We start from the raw sequence: 24,957 nt of genomic DNA, 5'->3' as shown, positions 1-24,957 counted from the left end.
GTCTATTTGACGTTCTGTAAACATGATCTACCCATAGACGCGAGCAGCAACACTACGTAAAGTAGAAGTACCAGAGGACTCACAAGTACAATACACAGCTTCAAATGCAGTTATTGAAGGTTGGTTTAAAACTGAAGAGGGAGCCAAGGAGCTGAAGCTCAACCATATGAAGCGCCACTAGACGAGTGTACACACAAACAAATGTGTTTGGCCTCAGAACTCAACGACCCTTCCAGTTTTCCAGCAAATTCACACTGGAACTCATTTAAAGACAGGTGTCAGTCAACCTGTCCTCCTGGAAAACTCGTGCCGCCGAATTTCTCGCGCTGCGTGATTGACCGCGCGCCGTCCAAATCATTTTTATATTGAGAGAAGGGTGTGAGGGAGAGACTCTGTGTAATGGAGAGAGAGAGAGAGAGAAAGAGAGAGAGAGAGAGAGAGAGAGAGAGAGAGAGAGAGAGAGAGAGAGAGAGAGAGAGAGAGAGAGAGAGAGAGAGAGAGAGAGAGAGAGAGAGAGAGAGAGAGAGAGAGAGCGAGAGAGAGAGAGAGAGAGAGAGAGAGAGAGAGAGAGAGAGAGAGAGAGAGAGAGAGAGAGAGAGAGAGAGAGAGAGAGAGAGAGAGAGAGAGAGAACAACGATACCTGGCGGGGAGAGGGGGGTGGGGGGGTTTAAATCTTAGAATGTGAAAATTTCTAAGAGCCTAAGAATAAGGGGTCTTAAAAATGTCTAAGACTCTTATTATGAGCATTCTGGTCTGTTAGTAAGGCTGTGGCTTCATGTTTGACAGGTCCGAGTTCAATCAGATGTTGTTTTAGATTCATGTACACGGTACAAAAAGTTCCGCACAGACTGTTCCACAAAAGTTCCTCACAATCCACACAGTAGCAGGTGATACGTGCTTGATATCAAGCAGGTATCAAGCAGTACGGTGAGCCCGTCGTACTTACCTGGCACAGGAGAAGTCCCTTCAGTTCGAGTGAATGAAATACTAATACCCAAACATCAACCCGTCCTCATCAACAAACACCGAAACCTCATTAACCTATGCCTCCCCCCCTCCCCCCCTTTCCCCCCCCCCCCCGTGTTTATGAATAAAAACATCAACTGATGACTTGTGTGTTTTTCTTGAGCAGTGCTTCGTTCTCTGCTTGAATTCCACCTCACCAAATGCTTTACACCAAGTACTAAAAATATCAATAGTAACCAACAAAGGTTTTATAGCCTATTCATGCTCGTGCCATCTCTTGCGTGGCTTAATCTTCACTCAAACCACCTAACCTAAAGTGTTAGGCCTAACTATTCTTCACAAAATATTAATATTCCGTGCCGAATAGAAATAATATATTAGTACGAAATATGTACTACCTTATATCTGAGAAAATACAAATTTAGAATACGCAGAGCGTTAAAATTGACGAATGCGTATTTAGGCTCGGACGAACCTAACCTGAGGGTCTTAGAAATCCCGATATTGTGTGTTTTTTTTTTTTTGCAAATTAATATACTGTATAATTTTTATATATGTTAAAATTTTGTTGTCATCAGGTGTCAATTTGAGTTAATATGAGTGTGTTGTCTCGAAGGTTTCACACATCCTTAACGACAAGACCCCTCCACATAAGACCCCCACATAAGACCCCCCACATAAGACCCCCACATAAGACCTCCCGCATAAGACCCCACATAAGACCACCACATAAGACCCCCACATAAGACCCCAACATAAGACCCCCATAAAACCCCCCACATAAGACCTCCACATAAGACCTCCACATAAGACCACCACATAAAACCCCCCACATAAGACCACCACATAAGACCACCACATAAGACCCCCCACATAAGACCCTGCCCTAGAATACCGCACCAACTGATATCTAGGGCTCCCCATCGGCATGACGTAGACAAGAACCTGTAAGCGTCGGGGAGGGTGTATAGGAGCCTGAAGGAGTTGATTTACTCACAGTTGACGCGTAGAGTGATAGACTGGCGTACGTTCTTCTCGAGGGCCGTGTTGGCGGCTTGGCAGGTGTACGTCAGGCCGTCGTCAGCAGCCGTCAAGTTCAGCGTCAGCACGTTCACCACACGTGTACCTGACGGGCGGGGGGAAGTAAATGAAGTGGAATTATGAGAGAGAGAGAGAGAGAGAGAGAGAGAGAGAGAGAGAGAGAGAGAGAGAGAGAGAGAGAGAGAGAGAGAGAGAGAGAGAGAGAGAGAGAGAGAGAGAGAGAATGAGAGAGAGAGAGATATAGAGAGAGAGAGATATATATATATATATAGAGAGAGAGAGAGAGAGAGAGAGAGAGAGAGAGAGAGAGAGAGAGAGAGAGAGAGAGAGAGAGAGAGAGAGAGAGAGAGAGAGAGAGAGAGAGAGAGAGAGAGAGAGAGAGAGAGAGAGAGAGAGAGAGAGAGAGAGAGAGAGAGAGAGAGAGAGAGAGAGAGAGAGAGAGAGAGAGAGAGAATGAGAGAGAGAGAGAGAGAGAATGAGAGAGAGAGAGAGAGAGAGAGAGAGAGAGAGAGAGAGAGAGAGAGAGAGAGAGAGAGAGAGAGAGAGAGAGAGAGAGAGAGAGAGAGAGAGAGAGAGATGGGAGGGGAGGAGAGAAGAATACAATACACAATTATAACCAGCCCGATACAGGCATCTTTCTACATTATATACAAATGAAAACTAAAGATAATCCATAACTGTCCCAAGATCAACACTGGAGAGCACATGTGTTCAATTTTTGTCATTACTTATCTCAAAATATTGAGATACGTCAACAAAATTAATCCTCCATTTCCCTAATTAATCATGACGTATGGAGTGTCTCAAAGCTTCAAATATCTCCAAGAAGCGTTTATAAATACCTGGTGTCACCGAAGTTTGTCCATATATGACAGCAAGATATCTATACTATATAATAAACATTAAAAAGGGCTCTAAGTAGGCCCTGAGGGCCACCTCATTCTACCCAAGACTGACAACAACGTCCCTGAAGTGAATTAATGTCTTAAATACTATCCCTTAAGCTTGGGTTACCAAATCCCGAATTCCCTTCCTTTGAGTGTCTGATCAATCAAGAGGAGATTCCATCCCACCGCACTGTTTCAATATCCTCCTAGAACTCACCTAGATCTAGGAATCTAAATGCCCCCCCTTCCCTAGCCTAACAATTTAAAAGCTAATTCTCAGAAACCACTAAGTAGGCCATATAGCACTTGAGGGAGAAGCAAGGCCCACCTCCGTTGGGCGTGAGGGATGTCTCCTGGACGCGCCCTGACATCTGGTATCCCTCCCGGAGCCAAGTGATGACGGCTGGAGGGTTGGAAGAGCCAGCCTCGCACCTCAGCGTTGCCTGGTTGCCCGCACGCAGCCGTGATGGGCTGCCTGAGATCTGAGACCAAGCAGGGGAGAATATGTGTTAAGAAACGAGCCACATGGGGAGGGTTAGTCATATAATATTTAGGGCTTATCATATAATGGGTAGGGCTAGTCATATAATGGGTAGGGCTAGTCATATAATGGATAGGGCTAGTCATATAATGGGTAGGGCTAGTCATATAATGGGTAGGGCTAGTCATATAATGGGTAGGGCTAGTCATATAATGGGTAGGGCTAGTCATATAATGGATAGGGCTAGTCATATAATGGGTAGGGCTAGTTATATAATGGGAAGGGCTAGTCATATAATGGGTAGGGCTAGTCATATAATGGGTAGGGCTAGTTATATAATGGGTAAGGCTAGTCATATAACAGGTAGGGCTAGTCATATAATGGGAAGACTAGACTAACCACGGCTGGATATATATAAGGCAGACTCAAATTTTTAGTAGATATTCTAATCATAAAAAATTATAAGATGAATAAATATACAAAAAGACGTCAAATTTAAATTCGCTACTGGGAACTTGTTTGTATTTAAGAGCTCAGTCTTAAAAATTATAAATTAAAAACAAAAAATAATACATTGCTCTCCTTTCACAAGCAAATTTTGTTTCTATTCTGTCGAAATCAAAAGCTGAAAAAAAACTTTAATTAATCGACAGATACAGAACGGAAACTGTACCTTGACAGTTTCTAGCCCTGCTCCTATGCCAGGTAAGTCCACTATGGGCTCACCATAGCCCGTGCTACTTGGAACTTTTTGTTCAACATAGCGAGATAAAATGTACCTTGACAGTTTCGGGTGGAAAGTGGACAACGAGGGTGGTTGAGACGCTGACGGGGGAGGAGGCGGCGGCGTTGTGGGCCTCGCACCGGTACTGGGCTCCGTTGTCCTGGGGCTCGGCCACGATCTCGATCTCGGCCGAGCTGACGTCGTCAATACTGTGTTTCTGCGAGGGGATCTTCTGTCCGTTCCGGTACCACTGGAGGTGCGCGGCCGGGTTGCCGCCCCTCGACACGCACGTGATCCGCTGCTGACTCCCGACGCGGATCCCGGCGCCTTCGCTGTAGCCGTGGAGGATCGGAGGCTGCGGAGGTCCTGTGAAGGAGAGAGAGAGATGAAGGATCGTTAGTCACGTTTCGATTTTTTGGTAAAATATGAGCCCCGAGAGATAATCTTGATGTACCCGGACAGCGAGTAAGTAGGAGTGAGATAAAGAGGTGTGACGCCTCTGAGAGTCTATAGAAGCACTGGAGACGAAAGATTAATGATCTATAATCGGAAAATAAAATAGACATTAGAGCATCGTATCAGCTACAAGAATATTCCTTAACCCAAACATTTATAATTCTTCACGCGATAAATGTATAAATAAAAATACAAAAATGTCTGAGGATGACGAAGCTGCTTTATTTTCTGGCAGGAAAACAGACGTCAATCCTTGTGGCTTCACGCTTCACTGTTTTCCATCAATATTCTCGCCTACTTCTAGTACCTTTCTAACTGGGTCTCATCCCCCTCACTGCTTCATCTCTGCATGTTTACCCATTGTTCTCATCAGCCCTCATTTCCTCCCAACCTCATTATTTTTCCTCACTTGTTTAACACTATTCTATCTATTAACACATCATCACTACTTGAACCTTTACCCTCATTAACGTCACCTCATAACTCCCTCATACACGTCTTGCCCTCCTCCCCTATCCATCCTTTCTTCTCCAACACCTTACCTACTTCTGCTATTCTCGTCTGCTCATTCCCTGCTTCGTGGGGCTGCGCCAGTAGCTCCGCCTAATAACGACACCGCTTGGGCCACGGCCACGTATATTGAGGTCGTGGACACACACTGGAGAGTCCGCCCTTGTCATTCCTCTTCAAGAGACCGCCATCTACTTGGACTACCTCCATCTACTACTTCCATCTACTTGGACTGGTCGGTATAACGAAAGTCTTGTATTGTATCATAATAGGAGGGTCGGGATTCGATCCTCGATGGTCTCTGTTGTTGGCCACTCCGTCCACATATTCCAGTTCATTGTCCTCGTATCCCAGTTCCTTGTTCTCGTATGCCAGTTCCTTGTCCTCGTATCCCAGTTCCTAGTCCTCGTATCCCAGTTCCTTGTCCTCGTGTTCCAGTTCCTTGTCCTCGTATCCTAGTTCCTAGTCCTCGTATCCCAGTTCCTTGTCCTCGTATCCCAGTTCCTTGTCCTCATATCCCAGTTCCTTGTCCTCGTATCCCAGTTCCTTTTCCTCGTATCCCAGTTCCTTGTCCTGGTATCCCAGTTCCTTGTCCTCGTGTCCCAGTTCCTTGTCCTCATATCCTAGTTCCTTGTCCTCGTATCCCAGTTCCTTGTCCTCGTATCCCAGTTCCTTGTCCTCGTATCCCAGTTCCTTGTCCTCGTATCCCAGTTCCTTGTTCTCGTATGCCAGTTCCTTGTCCTCGTATCCCAGTTCCTAGTCCTCGTATCCCAGTTCCTTGTCCTCGTGTTCCAGTTCCTTGTCCTCGTATCCCAGTTCCTTGTCCTCATATCCCAGTTCCTTGTCCTCATATATCAGCTCCTTGTCCTCGTATTCCAGTTCCTTGACCTCGTATTCCAGTTCCTTGTCCTCATATGTCAGTTCCTCGTCCTCGTATCCCAGTTCCTTGTCCTCGTATTCCCCTTGTCCTCATATCCCAGTCCATTATCCTCGTATCCCAGTTCCTTGTCCTCGTATCCCAGTTCCTTGTCCTCGTATCCCAGTTCCTTGTCCTCGTATCCCAGTTCCTTGTCCTCATATGTCAGTTCCTTGTCCTCATATCCCAGTTCCTTGTCCTCGTATCCCAGTTCCTTGTCCTCGTATCCCGGTTCCTTGTCCTTATCTCCCAGTTCTTTATCCTCATATCCCAGTTCCTTGTCCTCGTATCCCAGTTCCTTGTCCTCGTATCCCGGTTCCTTGTCCTTATCTCCCAGTTCTTTATCCTCATATCCCATGTCCTTGTCCTCATATGTCAGTTCCTTGTCCTCATATGTTAGTTCCTTACCCTCGTATCCCAGTTCCTTGTCCTCGTATCCCAGTTCCTTGTCCTCATATGTCAGTTCCTTGTCCTCATATGTCAGTTCCTAGTCCTCTTATCCCAGTTCCTTGTCCTCATATCCCAGTTCCTTGTCCTCATATCCCAGTTCCTTGTCCTCATATCCCAGTTCCTTGTCCTTATCTCCCAGTTCTTTATCCTCATATCCCATGTCCTTGTCCTCATATCCCTTCCAAGTGCTATATACTCACACTGGCTTAACGGTTTCTACAAATATTTACCTTTGCTCTTGAAAGTCACCAGAGATGTTATCAGCTTGTTAAAACGTCTTTAAGCTGACGCGCGGAGAAGTTTTTCAAGATGATCCTGGTAATTAGTTTTGGTTAATTGCAGAGAAACTTTCAAGAGGGAGGAAGCATTCTTGCTGTTGACTTTCCATTAGCGGCGTAGGTTTCAGTAACGTCGAAAGAAAAACATGGAAGCTTAATGCAAGTCTTGGTATGTGTGTTGTGGACAGTTTAAAGAGGATATGGGAACCGGGAAGACAGTTGACCTTCTGAGCAAGAGTTGTGGGTGTCGACGCGTTCTCAATGTTGCAAGGTCTCACAGTATGAACTGTGTGAATGACATTTGCTGTTGCTGCTGATAATACAGTTATTTCCTTCCCCTCAACCCCTTGTTGCAACCACACTTCCCCCCCACCCTTTGTTGCCACCACACTACACCCCCCAAAACACCCCCCAACCTTGTTGCCACTTTGTTGCCTCCAAATGCCTCTAAAATAAGAAGGCGTGAAGGGAGGAAACATATGCAAGAAGGAAGGAGGCACAAAGGAAAAGAAATGAAGGAGAGTCACAGAGACAGGGCACTAACAGTCTGAACGATCAGCAGCATGATGCAGAGACATGGCGAAAGCACACACTTAAAGCATCTCCAAATTATTAGTACACCATCTCAAGTACATAATCATCAAAAATCATCTCAAGATAACCTCAAGATAACCATAAATAAACTCTGCATTCCGACCTACCTCATTCATGTCACTCCAGGTAAACCCTAACCTCTCTTATAATCTCTTGTCTCTCCACTCATAAATATTCTCGGAGACAAGAGAGAACAAAAAAAAGGCAAAAGCAACGATTTACTATTTACATGAAGAAATACATTTACATGTTAAGCCGGCCTCAAATGCTACCTTGCCGTCAAAAGCGGAGCTTTTGTCAATTCTTTTTTTATCCAATACTTTTTTCATCAAACCCTTCAACAGTTTTACAATGAAACGGCAGCACCCGTTGTTTATTGTTCTGTACAACAGACAGATTTTTTTTATCCTCTTATTTTGTTTCGTAGGTGAATGGCCTGACCTTGCCTTGGGCTAGGACCAGTAGCCAGGCTCCCTGGCTTCGCCTTTCTGGGTCAGTGTAGTGCTTTGCCTGGGATAGAGACTGCAGCATCACTGGGGCATCTAGCAAGGGCTACAGGGACACTGGGGTATCTAGCCTGGGCTACAGGGACACTGGGATATATAGCCAGGGCTACAGGGACACTGGGATATCTAGCCTGGGCTACAGGGACACTGGGATATATAGCCAGGGCTACAGGGACACTGGGATATATAGCCAGGGCTACAGGGATACTGGGATATCTAGCCTGGGCTACAGGAACACTAGGGTATCCAGCCTGGGCTACAGGGACACTGGGATGTCTAGCCTGGGCTACAGGAACACTGGGATATTTAGCCTGGGCTACAGGGACACTGGGATATCTAGCCTGGGCTACAGGGACACTGGGATATCTAGCCTGGACTACAGGAACACTGGGATATCTAGCCTAGGCTACAGAGACACTGGGAGCACCTAACCCTCCTCCTACACATAATCACACAATATACACCACAAATGGCAGTGATTGGCATTGAAATTTGTTAATTGGGTTCAGGAAATCGTCACGACAGGTACCACAGTCGTTCCGTGGGACGGTACCTGTATTCTGTCAGGCGAGTGTCGCGTTCATTAACTGTAGAACGAAAAGGAAGCGTCATTGGGAAGCGTAACATCAGTAAAGGTTCCAGTACGTGGCGTATTGACACGTTCCTCAATACGGGGGTACGAGTTTGCGCCTGTTCTCTATGTACACACACACAGACACACCGACAAATCTCTCGACAAAACGGGGGTTCAATATGCAGGTCCGAAACCTTTCATTGGGTAGCGACGAGCCTTCGTAACCCGACCTCCAGGGAGGTTGAGGGGTGGGTAGGGGTGAGTCTGTGGGGTTAGGGTGGGTGTTGGGGGTGGGGGGTTGGGTGGGCTTGGCAGAACTTCCAATACGTGAATCCAATATTTTCATGACACGGCCACCAATAACAGCGAGGTCCCGTGGCATCGGTTCTCCCACCGTCAGCATGTTTTGCTTCATCAGTCTCCCATGGCACTGATGCATCTCCCCCCCCCCTTCCCCAACCTTGCCCCTCGCGTCTCTGGTCTCTCCCATGGTACTTCCTACGACACAAGTATCTCCAGCATTCCTCCCACATTACTCTCTTACTACAAAATCCCCCACTCCGCCCACTACTCCCACACTACTCCCAACCCACCCTCCCAACCACTACTCCCACACCACCCTCCCAACCACTACTCCCACATCACATGCCGTCAATGGCACCACTCTGGGGTAACCAGGCAAATCCTCATTCAGGAAGAGCAGCTTCAGCCTCCCCAAACCCCCTCTCCTAAGGCTTGTATATTTCACTTCATGTGGACAGCTCATCAATCTCGCTCTCGTGTCCTACATTAAACTACGTGGAAAAATTCTGATATCAATTCCCAGAGCTTCTAGGAGGAGGCCAAAAGGCAGCTAGAGTTATCTCGCGTCGCTGGAGAGTAAGGAAACTTGGCCAAGCGTTCGAAGCTTCCCACAGGGCTGGCCCATTCGTGGTTCGTCTCGTCAGTGCTGGTTCTGCCTCTCAAACCGTCGCCAAGCAAACACGCATCGTAAACAACTGTTTATTTGATTACGTTTTTACGACGTTGTAATAACGTTAAAAACAGAGTTTGTCCTATTGGGGGACAATATGCAAGTGTAACGTCGATTCAACGTGAAAACTCGACGTTTTCAGTATTCAAGTGAAACGTTTGTTCAACTTTATGAACGTTGATGCATCGAAGTATGTCAACAAGAGGTGGACTTATGGAGGAAGGAGGAGAAGATCCAGAAGAGCTGGACCTTGGGAGGACCGAAGAAGAAGGAGGAAGAAGAAGAGGAGGAGGAGGAGGAGGAAGAGGAGTGTCCAGAAGAGGCACAGCACTACCCAGACCCTTATTGAAATTCCCTGGCGTATGGTTGCCATCATCTATCTTCGGGTGTCAGCGCCCCGATGCACAAGGAAATTGGAGAGTTGCTGAATTTCACCCAAAACTTGGCCCACCCCCCTCCTTTACCCACCCCCTAGTTTATTCTGGATATCTTACGATATTCGGATCCACAGCCTCCTTCAGGATGTTCCTACGACGCAGGATGTGTCATAAATAGGAGGCACCTCGCAGGAGACGGTAAAAGGTCCTATGAATAAGTGGAAACCCAACCTTCCCTTATCTTCCAGAAAAAAATCTGAGCTGGGAAAAAATAAAAAAAAAATAAATGGTGTATGATGATGTGTCACTATTGAAATTTTGGGTTCACGAAGGTTTTTGTAATATTTTTACTTTGCCTCTTAGCACACACAACATGCAGAGGTTATACCTGGAGCATACCTGGATAGGGTTTCGGGAGTTCTCCTACTCCCCGAGCCCGACTTGAGGCCAGGCTTGACTTGTGATAACTTGGTCCAACAGACTGTTGCTTGGAGCAGTCTGCAGGTTTACTTATCCACAAATGTGGGCTTCACAAATGCCAACAAGTTATTTTCACTCTCATTATATAACAAATGGTTGAGTTCACATATACATTCTCCTACCGCCTTCACGATAATCCTTCCCTCCACACCCACACTAACAATCCACCAACACCCTCACACCCCACTAACAATCCACCAACACCCCCACACCCCACTAACAATCCACCAACACCCCCACACCCCACTAACAATCCACCAACACCTCCACACCCACACTAACAATCCACCAACTCTTCTACACCCCACTAACAATCCACCAACACCCCCCCACACCCCACTAACAATCCACCAACACCCCCACACCCCACTAACAATCCACCAACACCCTCACACCCCACTAACAATCCACCAACACCCCCCCCCCACACCCTACTAACAATCCACCAACACCCTCACACCCCACTAACAATCCACCAACACCCCCCCCCACACCCTACTAACAATCCACCAACACCCTCACACCCCACTAACAATCCACCAACACCCCCCCACACCCCACTAACAATCCACCAACACCTCCACACCCCACTAACAATCCACCAACACCCTCACACCCCACTAACACTCCACCAACACCCCCCACACCCCACTAACAATCCACCAACACCCCCCCACACCCACACTAACAATCCACCAACACCTCCACACCCCACTAACAATCCACCATCACCTCCACAGCCCACTAACAATCCACCAACACCTCCACACCCCACTAACAATCCACCATCACCCCCACAGCCCACTAACAATCTACCAACACCCCCACACCCTACTAACAATCCACCAACACCCCCACACCCCCACTGGCCAACAATCCACCCATGGGCCCTCCAACCCCTTCTGCCCCTCCCGAGCACTCCCTCCTCCAATTCGCTCCCACTCTCCATTGTTCTTACTTTTTTGTTTTTAGTAAAGAAGATGAGGAGATGCAATTCAAAGAAGCAGTTTGGAAATGTGGAATATAATCAGTTATATTGTTACGATAGCAGGCGGACTGTCCGCCTTGCTGACACGATGTGTGCGTGTTTGGCCACTAAGCTAAGCTTGCTTTCTCTCTTGTCAGGTGAGTGTGTGACAGCTACGTTTCGTGTATGTCAACATGAATATGAGTTTCGAGAAATGAATACTGTGTACTATCCATCGATTCCCACTCTCAGGTGATAACCACATGTTTTGATATGTTTCAGGTTATCTATTTCTTGTGGACAACCCTTCTCCATTCTTCTTAACACTTACCCCCCCCCCCTTCCCCATCCGTCCCCACTCCTGGAACCTTGGGGCCGAACCCTCCCGCCCTACCTCTTCCGGGGCAAACAGGTTCGACCCCCTCACACACAACAATCGTCACGGTTCCGGCCAGACCAGATCTTGCCCAGATCTCCTAAATCGCCGACACGTGGACGACACCCGACGCTACACTCACCTTTTTTACTGCCTGCGTTAAGCCCGACATCTTGCGAGCAAATGCTGCAGAGCGCCAGAGACAACATGGAGAGGGTGGGTGTGGATGTGTGGCAGGCGAGGTGGAGAGGTGGATGTGGGTGAGGAGAGGGAGAAGGAGGGATGGTAAGTAAGGTAAAGAGGGAGGGAGGGAAGGAGGATATATATGAGCCTATATATATATATATATATATATATATATATATATATATATATATATATATATATATATACATATATATATATATATATATATATATATAATATATATATATATATATTGGGCAGACTGAGACAAAATTAACGTTATAGCTTTAATATTAACCTTACAACATACAATTTATTATTCACATTTACAGATATCAGCACCTATGTATTTTTCCAGCTCCTCAGATGGCGGGCAGGAACCATGGATGCAGTGTGCGTTTCCTCTCTGAATCGCCACACTAAGGTGCTGGAAGAGGAAGCTGGCAGCTCTAGGGTCTCTTGTTGTTTCAATCAGCTTAGCGGCCAGATTCTTCAAAAACTAGTGGCACTTTTACCCCAGGCACCATGTGTCTCTGAGACAATGTGGACAAAATTGTAATGGCGATCCATATCTCTGTATTTACGAGGCTCGGCTGCTTCCCGGTGAGTGGCAGCGCCGCCCGAATGAGCCACACTGAAGTCCACGTACATGTTACCTACATGTTAGTTAAGGTTGAAACACACATGTAGTCCCACACCAACTGTCTGCCATTCTTCCAGGGGGTTACTGTGAATCTCGTCTGGGTGACCAACGAGAACGAACGATAGTTGCGGGGCATCAGGTAACTGGGCTCTCTCTCTGCTGGACAACCAGCTGTGGCAAGGCTCCTCTTAATTATGTTACTGACCTCACTGTGTCTTGGTTGTCATCTCCCTGTGCGCTAGCAGAGCAGGTTACTCTGACCACGCCTGTCAGCCACTGCCTCGCGCCAAACACACCTATATTAGGTGTGTTTGAGACATCCAGACGCAGAGTTACTGGAATCCGGAGGGTCCGAGGTGTGAGACGCGTGCCGGTTGCTGGCACTGGGGTTGTTAATATATAATTAAAGTAAATAGAAACAGTAGCCACGTAACACAATACAGTATTTTCCTGGTCAAAGAAACGTAGGTGACAATATTTCTTTAATTATTTTTGTGTGTGTAGTGTGAGGCGGCCACATGCAACACGGCCAGCTTGGATAAGGCAACAAGGAGACGGATACAGCAACAAAACACATCATCGATATGACGAGAAAAAACAGAAAGCTTGTTCAGAAAATTTAAGCAGACCAAGAAAAGGAGGAAGAGGAGGTGGAGGAGGAGGAGAGTGGGAATTGAAAGAGAGAAGAAAAGGGTTAGATTGGGGGAGTATGTAAGGCAGAAAGTAAGATGATCACACACACACACACACACACACACACACACACACACACACACACACACACACACACACACACACACACACACACACACACACACACACAAACACACACACAAACACACACAAATAAATAAATAAAAAAACATTAATCATAAGAGGAAGCCATTTCGGACCATCTCGCCTGCCTAACGCACAGTCCAACAGGCCTTCCACCAGAACAACGGAACAGAAAAAAATGAAATTGCAATTCTCTGTTTCTCTGCGTGTGTGTGCGGGGGGGGGGGAGGGTAGGAAGGTTGTTAGGGGAGTGGGAATGGAAACAAAGAAAACACAGGTGAGTGGGAGAGGGGGGGGGTGAGAGGAGAGAGAGGGACCCTTGGGCCTTTGTAGAGGAAGGCTATCGAAGAGGCAAGAGAGTGGGAAAGTAGAGGTCTTGTGATTGAGGAACAAAGCAAGAGGTCTTTCACTGGGGTTGTTGAGAGGAAGTTCAAGAGCTGGGTCCTTGAGAACCACGGGGCCTGCAGAGGCTATTACGGTGTGTGTGTGTGTGTGTGTGTGTGTGTGTGTGTGTGTGTGTGTGTGTGTGTGTGTGTGTGTGTGTGTGTGTGTACTCACCTAGTACAGCTTGCGGGGGTTGAGCTCTGGCTCTTTGGTCCCACCTCTCAACCGTCAATCAACAGGTGTACAGGTTCCTGAGCCTACTGGGCTCTATCATATCTACACTTGTGTGTGTGTGTGTGTGTGTGTGTGTGTGTGTGTGTGTGTGTGTGTGTGTGTGCGCGCGTGCGTGCGTGCACGCCTTTGTATGAGTCCGTGCGTGTTATTTAAGCCCTTGTGTAATTTACCCCAGTGTACCCCAGTTGACGTAACGATCATATATACAAGATAAAAAATATATTTTATATATTAAATATATAAAATAATTATATAATCAATATATAAAAAAATATAGTCCATAATATGTCCTAATAAGGGAGGGATCTTAAGTTTTATAATATCGCCAATTCAGTTGAAAAGTTGATTCATATAAAATTCCAAAAAATTATATATTTGAGGATATTATACATACAGTATATACAAAGTATGCATAATATGCACACACACGCTATATGGATAAGAATAAATGCTATATGTATACACACTATTCATAAAATGTTAACACGATATACATATCATGTATACATGACATAAAAAAGTATACATGCTATAAATGCAACATATGATATATACATGTTATACATATAATGTAGAAATGGTATACATATAACATATGCATGCTATATATAATATATACATGTGGCCTGGTCAGACATCGGTCCGCGCGACATTGATTTCCGGAACCAACAATAAAAGGTACCTCTGCACAAGCTGTATACATTCTATACATATATACATTGTATACAAGCGCAGCATTAAACCAAAGGTCGCAATTACAACTTTGGTGTTTCACGATATTCAATGAGAAATGTATAAATGTGAGCAATGTATTCAATGACAAATGTATAAATGTGAGCAATGTATTCAATGACAAATGTATAAATGTGAGCAATGTATTCAATGACAAATGTATAAATGTGAGGAATGTATTCAATGACAAATGTATAAATGTGAGCAATGTATTCAATGACAAATGTATAAATGTTTGGTCCGGTCAATGTAAAGCGTGCGTGTACTTGCTATCATAAACAACAAAAGCCATTTATTTAAAAAAAATGTAATTAACAGGATTATATTTACCGGTAAAATGGCATTAAAAATTCCATCAAAGAGGGCACGCAACGGGGTAATTAATACACCAGCCGGCCCAATGCATGTTTACGAGGATATCATTTTGTAAGAGCAAGTTATTTGCTATCGTAACTACCTGTTAACAGCCGCTTATAACTATCTAACAGACTAATCATCCTGATTCATTCTCATAAAGATCCAAATATATATATATATATATATATATATATATATATATATATATATATATATATATATATATATATATATATATATATATATATATATGTGTTTATCCCTAGTCTTATCTATATCGCCCAAATGGACACTCAAACTGTCTATTTGGGTGATCAAGCCGTCCATCATATTGGGAAAGTCGTTCTTCTGACATATGAGCCATCTACCAACCCCTTCACAACCGATTCCACCATCTCCACCGCATTCATCCAACCCTTCATCCTCCATGCTTCATCCAGCACACCTAACCTAGACCCCTACACCCCCTCACCCCACTACAAAAAGCATGATGTTTAACGAGGATAACGAGGGACTGGGCCACCGGGACCAATGATCCAGAGCTTGTACAAGGAAGGTAGACTTCTTCCTCACTCTCAACCTCAACCCCTCCCAGCAAACATTGTGACAATGTCCACGTCAGTCATTTATACAACCTCCCGCAAGCCGCCGCTCCACCAACAAATACCTGCCTAATAGCATAGTTTATTGGGTCACACACACACACACACACACACACACACACACACACACACACACACACACACACACACACACACACACACACACACGGAACGAAACACGGAACAATTCTATAGGATTTTGTGAATACATGGAGATTTCTTGCGAAAGCCTTCATATTCTAAGTTTATATTCTTATAGTAAGCCATGTCTGACCAGCAGTGAAAATGCAGCCCTCAAGGGTTGAGAACTCCTCCACAATGTCAAGAACCTTTTTTCAATTAAGATTGTATAAAATGCTTAATTCTTTATTTACATTTTTCTCTCTGCTTTTCTCTTTTCATTCCCCCATCATTTTTAATTTACTAATCCCATTGTTTTTATCACACAAGCACGACTTTCCATGAAGTTCCTGGAGTTTATTTCTTATCTCCTTCGTACACTCATGATATATTCCCTTCCCTATCTCTCCCTCAGTAAAATAGAAAACGAGGATGAGACACATCAATGGACCAAGTTTCAGGGTTTCACATCACAACAATAATGAACTATCACCAGCTAGTCACATCACTTATCCAGCCTGAGATGCCCTGGCAACACATGCTAGTAGTGTATATTTGGACAATTCAGATGAAAACACACACACACACACACACACACACACACACACACACACACACACACACACACACACACACACACACACACACACACACACATGTTAAGTAAAAACAACACACAATATATACCCTCCCACCCCAAACTGCCACTAATACAGGCATGCCGTAAGATTATTGTGTGTAAGTTCTCCTGGGAAATATAATCTGCTGGCACAAGGCCCCAAGAACACACACACAGCTGCAGGTTTACTGTCAGACATACAACCACATGCAGGATACTACATTAATTATGTGAGGAAATAATTAGATTTTCAATGTAATTTACACAATTACTTCTGGTCGTATTTGTCGGGAATTTTTTTTTGGCAGCATTTAAGGGATATGTGTTTATTTGAGAGAGAGAGAGAGAGAGAGAGAGAGAGAGAGAGAGAGAGAGAGAGAGAGAGAGAGAGAGAGAGAGAGAGAGAGAGAGAGAGAGAATTATTATCAGGGGGGGGGGAAAGCCCCAAGCCTTTCCTCTGCAAAACTGTCAGAATTATCATATTAGTCCTCTTTCCATCTTTAACACTGGTTCCTTATGCACAGAAATCTGGGCATTGCCTATCATAGCATTTCCTCTCATTAATTTCACATAAAAATTGTATTTACCAAAGGTATGCCAAAGCATACTAAAATTAGCTTTGTTGTAACAGCTTCATCAAATAGCCGGTTAGTGAAGGGTGAATGACTCTAATTGGTAGGATACACTAAGTTACGGAAGTTATGCAAATTGTTAATACAATATTTAAATATCCCCATGCTCGAATTTCACCCTATTTTACCACAATCACCACATAACAATACCTTATTTCAACTACTAAAGCCCATTTAGGAATCTAATAACATGGTTATCCCTCCTGATCATTGCTTATCAGTCCACCATCAAAGTGGAATAGAACAACGAAAACCACTTTGACCTACCGGCACAAGTCATAATATATATATATATAATTCAGTTGTTACTTACGGAGAACAGAGAGCATAAAGGTGTCGACCTTGGTCTCCCCGAGTGCCTGGTTAGTGGCGTGGCAGGTAAACATCATGTCTCTATCCACAGGCGGGACGGTGATGGCTAGTTTGCTGATAGTGTGCCAGCCTCCGGGACTGGCTCGCTCCTGGCGCGTTGAAGTCTCCGGCTTGGGCTGACTATCCACCACCCAGGAGACCTCGGCTGGAGGGTTGCTGTTCTCCACGGAGCAGGTGAGGGTGACGTTTTCACCTACTCGAGACTCCTCAGGGCCAGATACCATCACCTTGTCCGGTGGAACTGCCAGGAAGAGGAAAAGATGCCGTGATAACATTGTCTTCATTCTAAAGGAAAGACGAAAACAGATTTACATATTTTATGACAGACGGGCCTCGGACACACACACACACACACACACACACACACACACACACACACACACACACACACACACACACACACACACATACACACACACACACACACACACACACACACACACACACACACGGGGCGCCGGTGGCTGTGTGAAGAGCACGCTGGCCACGTAATCCTGTGGCCCGAGTTCTATTCCCAGCGCCGGCGAGAAAACAAAAATGGGAAGAGTTTCTTTCACCCTGATGCCCCCTGTTACCTAGCGGTAAATAGGTACCTGGGAGTTAAACAACTGTTACGGGCTGTTTCCTGGATGTGTGTGTGTGAAAATAAATAAACAAATAAATAAATTAGATATTAGTTAGTAACAGTTGAATAATTGACAGTTGAGAGGCGGGCCGAAAGAGCAGAGTTCAACCCCCGCAAGCACAACTAGGTGAGTACACACACACACTCAAACGGAGAGAAATTGCAAACACGTAATTTGCTTCCGAAAATGATGAAATAGTCAATAAACACTTGAACTTCAGAGCACAACAAATTAAATAAACAGCCAGAAATGTTGAACAAAAATACCTGTATAATAGACAAAACCCAAGATGAAGGAAGATTACAAATTCTTGAAGCAATTCACATAAGAATAGAACAACCTACCATGAACACCCAAATCACGGAATTATTTACTCTACCCACCAAGAGAGTAAGGACAAGGCCGGAATATATATATATATATATATATATATATATATATATATATATATATATATATGTCGTACCTAGTAGCCAGAACGCACTTCTCAGCCTTCTATGCAAGGCCCGATTTGCCTAATAAGCCAAGTTTTCCTGAATTAATATATTTTCTCTAATTTTTTTCTTATGAAATGATAAAGCTACCCACTTCATTATATAGGAGGTAAATTTTTTGTTATTGGAGTTAAAATTAACGTAGATACATGACCGAACCTAACCAACCCTACCTAACCTAACCTAACCTATCTTTATAGGTTAGGTTAGGTTAGCTAGCAGAAAAAGTTAAGTTAGGTTAGGTTAGGTAGGTTAGGTAGTCGAAAAAACATTAATTCATGAAAACTTGGCTTATTAGGCAAATTTGGCCTTGTATAGTAGGCTGAGAAGTGCGTTCTGGCTACTAGGTACGACATATATATATATATATATATATATATATATATATATATATATATATATATATATATATATATGTCGTACCTAGTAGCCAGAACTCACTTCTCAGCCTACTATTCAAGGCCCGATTTGCCTAATAAGCCAAGTTTTCCTGAATTAATATATTTACTATAATTTTTTTCTTATGAAATGATAAAGCAACCCTTTTCTCTATGTATGAGGTCAATTTTTTTATTGGAGTTAAAATTAACGTAGATATATGACCGAACCTAACCAACCCTACCTTACCTAACCTAACCTATCTTTATAGGTAAGGTTAGGTTAGGTAGCCAAAAAAAGCTAGGTTAGGTTAGGTTAGGTAGGTTAGGTAGACGAAAAAAAATTAATTCATGAAAACTTGACTTATTAGGCAAATCGGGCCTTGAATAGTAGGCTGAGAAGTGCGTTCTGGCTACTAGGTACGACATTATATATATATATATATATATATATATATATATATATATATATATATATATATATATATATATATATATATATATATATATATAGTGTTTAGATGTTCACTCCCGTCACCCCAGGGATTGATGCAGGGGACGAGGATTGATGCAGGGGACGAGGATTGATGTGGAGAGTGATATAGGGAAGGAGATTGAAGTAGAGGGCAGGGACTGATGTAGGGATCTAAAGGTTGATGCATGGGGCGGGGATTGATGCATGGGGCGGGGATTGATGCATGGGGCGGGAATTGATGTAGAGGGCAGGGGGGAAAAGATACAATTTCCCTTCTACCCGGCCTCGGACCAAACCAGCGGAAGGTCATCACGGAATTGCAAATGGTGAGAAAATTGCAAATGGGAAGAAAATGGCACACAGAACTTTCACCTTCAAAAGAATTTCACATGTATTTTCTAATGCCATTTTACTGTGAAGGCTCAGGACGGTCAGTAAGAAAATTTTGCATGAAAACTAATGGTAACACAGCCATGATATATGTTAGTCAGCAAGCCTTAAGTTTCTCTAGTTGATGAGTTGATGTAAAGAGCAAATACATGAACAAAGCTCATAGCTACCACTGTGCTACTAAGCAAAAGGTGAAACTTTTACATGCTAAACACACACACACACACACACACACACACACACACACACACACACACACACACACACACACACACACACACACACACAGAAAGACCTGGGGGTTGATATCACGCCAGACCTGTCCCCTGAAGCTCATATCAAGAGGATAACATCAGCAGCATATGCCAGGTTGGCTAACATAAGAACGGCCTTTAGAAACTTGTGTAAGGAATCTTTCAGAACATTATATACCACATATGTCACACCAATCCTGGAGTATGCGGCTCCAGCATGGAGTCCATATCTAGTCAAGCATAAGACTAAACTGGAAAAGGTTCAAAGGTTTGCCACCAGACTAGTACCCGAGCTGAGAGGTATGAGCTACGAGGAGAGACTACGGGAATTGAACCTCACTTCGTTGGAAGACAGAAGAGTTAGGGGGGACATGATCACCACATTCAAGATTCTCAAGGGAATCGACAGGGTTGATAAAGATAGGCTATTTAACACATGGGGCACACGCACTAGGGGACACAGGTGGAAACTGAGTGCCCAAATGAGCCACAGAGATATTAGAAAGAACTTTTTTAGTGTGAGAGTGGTTGACAAATGGAATGCATTAGGAAGCAATGTGGTGGAGGCTGACTCCATACACAGTTTCAAGTATAGATATGATAGAGCCCAATAGGCTCAAGAACCTGTACACCTGTTGATTGACGGTTGAGAGGCGGGACCAAAGAGCCAGAGCTCAACCCCCGCAAGCACAACTAGGTGAGTACAACTAGGTGAATACACTGGTAGCCTGGTGGATAGCGCGCAGGACTCGTAATTCTGTGGCGCGGGTTCGATTCCCGCACGAGGCAGAAACAAATGGGCAAAGTTTCTTTCACCCTGAATGCACCTGTTACCTAGCAGTAAATAGGTACCTGGGAGTTAGTCAGCTGTCACAGGCTGCTTCCTGGGGTATGTGTGTGTGGAGTGAAAAAAAAAAAAAAAGTAGTTAGTAAACAGTTGATTGACAGTTGAGAGGCGGGCCGAAAGAGCAAAGCTCAACCCCCACAAACACAACTAGGTGAATACACACACAATTTCCAAAATTTCCAAAAATGTCTACGGTTCTCCCAAATTTCTATAATTCCATAGAATTTCCAAGAATGTTCAAGATTTCCCAAGCCAAGTTATTCTCAGTAGATAAAGGGTCGTAGAGTAATTCAAACTTTGCTCACATATGTACTCAGTTCGACCCCCCACCCCTCTTAGCGTCCCTCTTAGCGAATTCTTAGCGTGTTCAGAAAATTTACGAAACTTGTGTAGGTAAGTGGACCAACCAACACTTTTACAAGATCGCTGGAGCAGCGGCCAGGGGACCCCTTATATTTCAGGGGACCAGGACTATCAGTTGCATATAGTCCTGGGGACCATTCAGGCTTATATATATATATATATATATATATATATATATATATATATATATATATATATATATATATATATATATATAAAGAGAGAGAGTAAACAAAGCATCCTCGCCTAGATCAAAGACTAGACTACCAGACTACTGCTTTCTGCCACCCAACCCCCCCACCACCCTTCCTCCCCCATCTCCCCCCTAATTCCCTCCAGTCTTCATTTCACATTAGATCCAAATACAAAGTACTTGCTTTATGGTGTGTGTGTGCTGGTTGGGGGAACAAACGCTCGGATCACCCACCATGAAAAACACCTGATCCCGGACGGCATTTTAAACACCCGCGGCGGTATTCACGCACATCGTCGCTGGCGGCTATGAATGTAAATGATGGGTGCTGTGGTGTGTGTGTGTGTGTGTGTGTGTGTGTGTGTGTGTGTGTGTGTGTGTGTGTGTGTGTGTGTGTGCTAACTCGTTTGGTTGATCTCGCCGACTTGTGTGCTTGCAGGAGTTGAGCTCTGGCTCTTTGGTCCTGCTTCTCAACTGCCAATCTTCTGATGTACAGGTTCCTGAGCCTACTGGGCTCTATCATATCTACATTTGCAACTGTGTATGGAGTCTGCCACTACCATAATCCTACTGTGATTGTTCTGTGTATGTGTGTGTGTATTCACCTAGTTGTTCTCACCTAGTTGTGCTTGCACGGGTTGAGCTTTGGCTCTTTGGTCCTGCCTCTCAATTGTCAATCTACTGGAGTACAGATTCCTGAGCTTTTCGAGTTCTATCATATCTACATTTGAAACTGAAAGAGCCCAGTAGGCTCAGGAACGTGTACATCAGTTGATTGACAGTTGAGAGGCGGGACAAAAGAGCCAGAGCTCAGCCCCAGCAAGCACCACTGGGTGAGCACACACACACACACACACATTGTTTGCCGATGATGCAAAAATTATGAGGAGGATTGAAACTGAGGACGATAGTAAGAGGCTACAAGATGACCTAGACAGACTGAGTGAATGGTCCAACAAATGGCTGTTGAAGTTCAACCCGAGTAAATGCAAAGTAATGAAAATAGGCAGTGGAAATAGGAGGCCAGATACAGGATACAGAATAGGAGATGAAGTACTTAATGAAACGAACAGAGAGAAAGATCTAGGAGTTGATATCACACCAAACCTGTCTCCTGAAGCCCATATAAAAAGAATAACGTCTGCGGCATATGCGAGGCTGGCTAACATCAGAACAGCGTTCAGGAACCTGTGTAAGGAATCATTCAGAATCTTGTACACCACATATGTAAGACCAATCCTGGAGTATGCGGCCCCAGCATGGAGCCCGTACCTTGTCAAGCACAAGACGAAGCTGGAAAAACTCCAAAGGTATGCCACTAGACTAGTCCCAGAACTAAGAGGCATGAGTTACGAGGAAAGGCTGCGGGAAATGCATCTTACGACATTGAAAGACAGAAGAGTAAGGGGAGACATGATCACAACCTACAAAATCCTCAGAGGAATCGACCGGGTAAACAAGGATAAACTATTCAACACTGGTGGGACGCGAACAAGGGGACACAGGTGGAAACTGAGTACTCACATGAGCCACAGAGACGTTAGAAGGAACGTTTTCAGTGTCAGAGTAGTTAACGGATGGAATGCATTAGGCAGTGATGTGGTGGAGGCAGACTCCATACACAGTTTTAAATGTAGATATGATAGAGCCCAGTAGGCTCAGGAATCTGTACACCAGTTGATTGACAGTTGAGAGGCGGGACCAAAGAGCCAAAGCTCAACCCCCGCAAGGACAAATAGGTGAGTACAAATAGGTGAGTACACACACACACACACACATACACACACACACACACACACACACACACACACACACACACACACACACACACACACACACACACGAGAGTAAGGGGGGACATGATCACAACCTACAAAATCCTCAGGGGAATCGACCGGGTAAACAAGGATGAACTATTCAACACTGGTGGGACGCGAACAAGGGGACACAGGTGGAAGCTGAGTACCCAAATGAGCCACAGAGACGTTAGAAAGAACTTTTTCAGTGTCAGAGTAGTTAGTAAATGGAATGCATTAGGAAGTGATGTGGTGGAGGCTGACTCCATACACAGTTTCAAATGTAGATATGATAGAGCCCAATAGGCTCAGGAATCTGTACACCAGTTGATTGACGGTTGAGAGGCGGGACCAAAGAGCCAGAGCTCAACCCCCGCAAGCACAATTAGGTGAGTACACACACACACACTCTTATACACACTCTAAGGACGAAAGAGATTCAGCTTCTCATATTTGCAAACTTTTGGTTGTATAAAAACATTGTAATTACGACACACAGCGAGTATTCTGTAAAACTAAACTTACCCGAGAACCCGACTTCAGAACCAATCATAAACCCGGATTTTCCCCGGCGTCACGAGCCAAGGTTTATAACTGGACATCTGGCTATCACTCCCACTATCAAGAGCGTTTACGAAAAGACCCCAAAAAAATAAAAACAGAAAAAAACATGTCAATATTACCTCGGTTTCTAATTGGTTTTACTTTTTCCTTGAAAGGGGAGATATATTTAATCCCGGGAGAAAACTCGAGGGTTCAGACGTGCTGCTGCAATAGTCGTGGTTCAACGAATGCAGGAAAGTTTGAGCAAACACGCTATAAAGTTCTTTTCTTCAACAGGTAAACAGCTATATGCCCATAAGCATAGTCGATATAGACTCTTCACCGACTTACTCTTCACACAGGTGTTAAAAATAACACCTGCTTAGCCAGAGTAATTAACACCAACCGTATACATGGATTATACCAGCAGTGGGTTCTGAAAGTTAGTCAACTCTCCCCAAAAGCCCAATCTGAGGCCAGGCTTGACTTGTGATAATTTGGTCCGAAAGGCTGCAGCTTGGACGAGCCCGCGAACCCTCATATCCAGGTATCCTTCATATCTATATCCTCATATCCTCATATCCAACCAACCAGGTATCCCCCCAACAACCCGACTGAAATATCAACACAACTACAACCCTCACTGACAGACTCCTACGTGTAGGTGGATGAAAGTCCCACAACACAAAAATCCCATCCCAAAGCGTATTACGCAGTCGCCAGCGAAAGAAACTGCTGTTTGCCGCTGCTAGAACATATCCCGCATGCAAAGCTTCCAGAGCCCCAAAGACGTTTTTATGGCACATCACACGAGAGGCAAACGTTTGGCGACGATGGCAAAGATATCTTCCTCACGCTGCGCTGCCAAGATCAAAGCGATTCGATTCTCTGATGATGGCAGAGAAGTCCCAGCAGGACACGGAGCATCAATAAGGGCGACGGGATCCCATGAGGCTGCTGGAGATCCGTATATCAGAAGTGATTCTGTATCTTGTATGTGTGCGTTCCAACCTTTTTCCTGTCTGCCTGTCTGTGTTTGTCTGCTTGTCTGCCTGTCGGCACAGCTGTCTGCTACCAATGACTTAACAGTCTGGTAACCATTTGGTCAGAGTACTGGACTTGTTAATGTGTTCAACCCCTGTCAGTCTAAGGTTTGAACCTTTTACTAGAGGAGCTCTTTTTGATATATATATATATATATATATATATATATATATATATATATATATATATATATATATATATATATATATATATATATATATATATATAAACTACACTCAAGCACCACCACCACAACAACCACCAAAAGCACCACAAGCACCACAACAACCACCACCACCACTACACCACCACAAGCACCACAACAACCACCACCACCACCA

At 44.4% G+C, this 24,957-nt stretch overlaps 1 protein-coding gene across 2 annotated transcripts in view; it reads right to left on the bottom strand.

Moving 5' to 3' along the window:
* LOC123769483 (nephrin) overlaps window positions 1-24,957 on the bottom strand; it is a 362,317-nt gene that overhangs the window by 99,175 nt on the left and 238,185 nt on the right. For both annotated transcript variants that reach the window (XM_069317115.1, XM_069317116.1), the window contains exons 7-10: window positions 17,156-17,455; window positions 4,155-4,465; window positions 3,223-3,376; window positions 1,964-2,092 (exon numbers count right to left, since the gene is read on the bottom strand). In XM_069317115.1, the coding sequence (XP_069173216.1) occupies window positions 1,964-2,092; window positions 3,223-3,376; window positions 4,155-4,465; window positions 17,156-17,455 (894 nt within the window). The remainder of the gene's footprint in view (window positions 1-1,963; window positions 2,093-3,222; window positions 3,377-4,154; window positions 4,466-17,155; window positions 17,456-24,957) is intronic.

The sequence above is a fragment of the Procambarus clarkii genome, chromosome 86 (assembly GCF_040958095.1).
Source record: "Procambarus clarkii isolate CNS0578487 chromosome 86, FALCON_Pclarkii_2.0, whole genome shotgun sequence".
Taxonomy (NCBI): Eukaryota; Metazoa; Arthropoda; class Malacostraca; order Decapoda; family Cambaridae; genus Procambarus; species Procambarus clarkii.
Note: the sequence above shows the minus strand (reverse complement) of the source record. Positions and strands in the feature narration are given on the sequence as shown.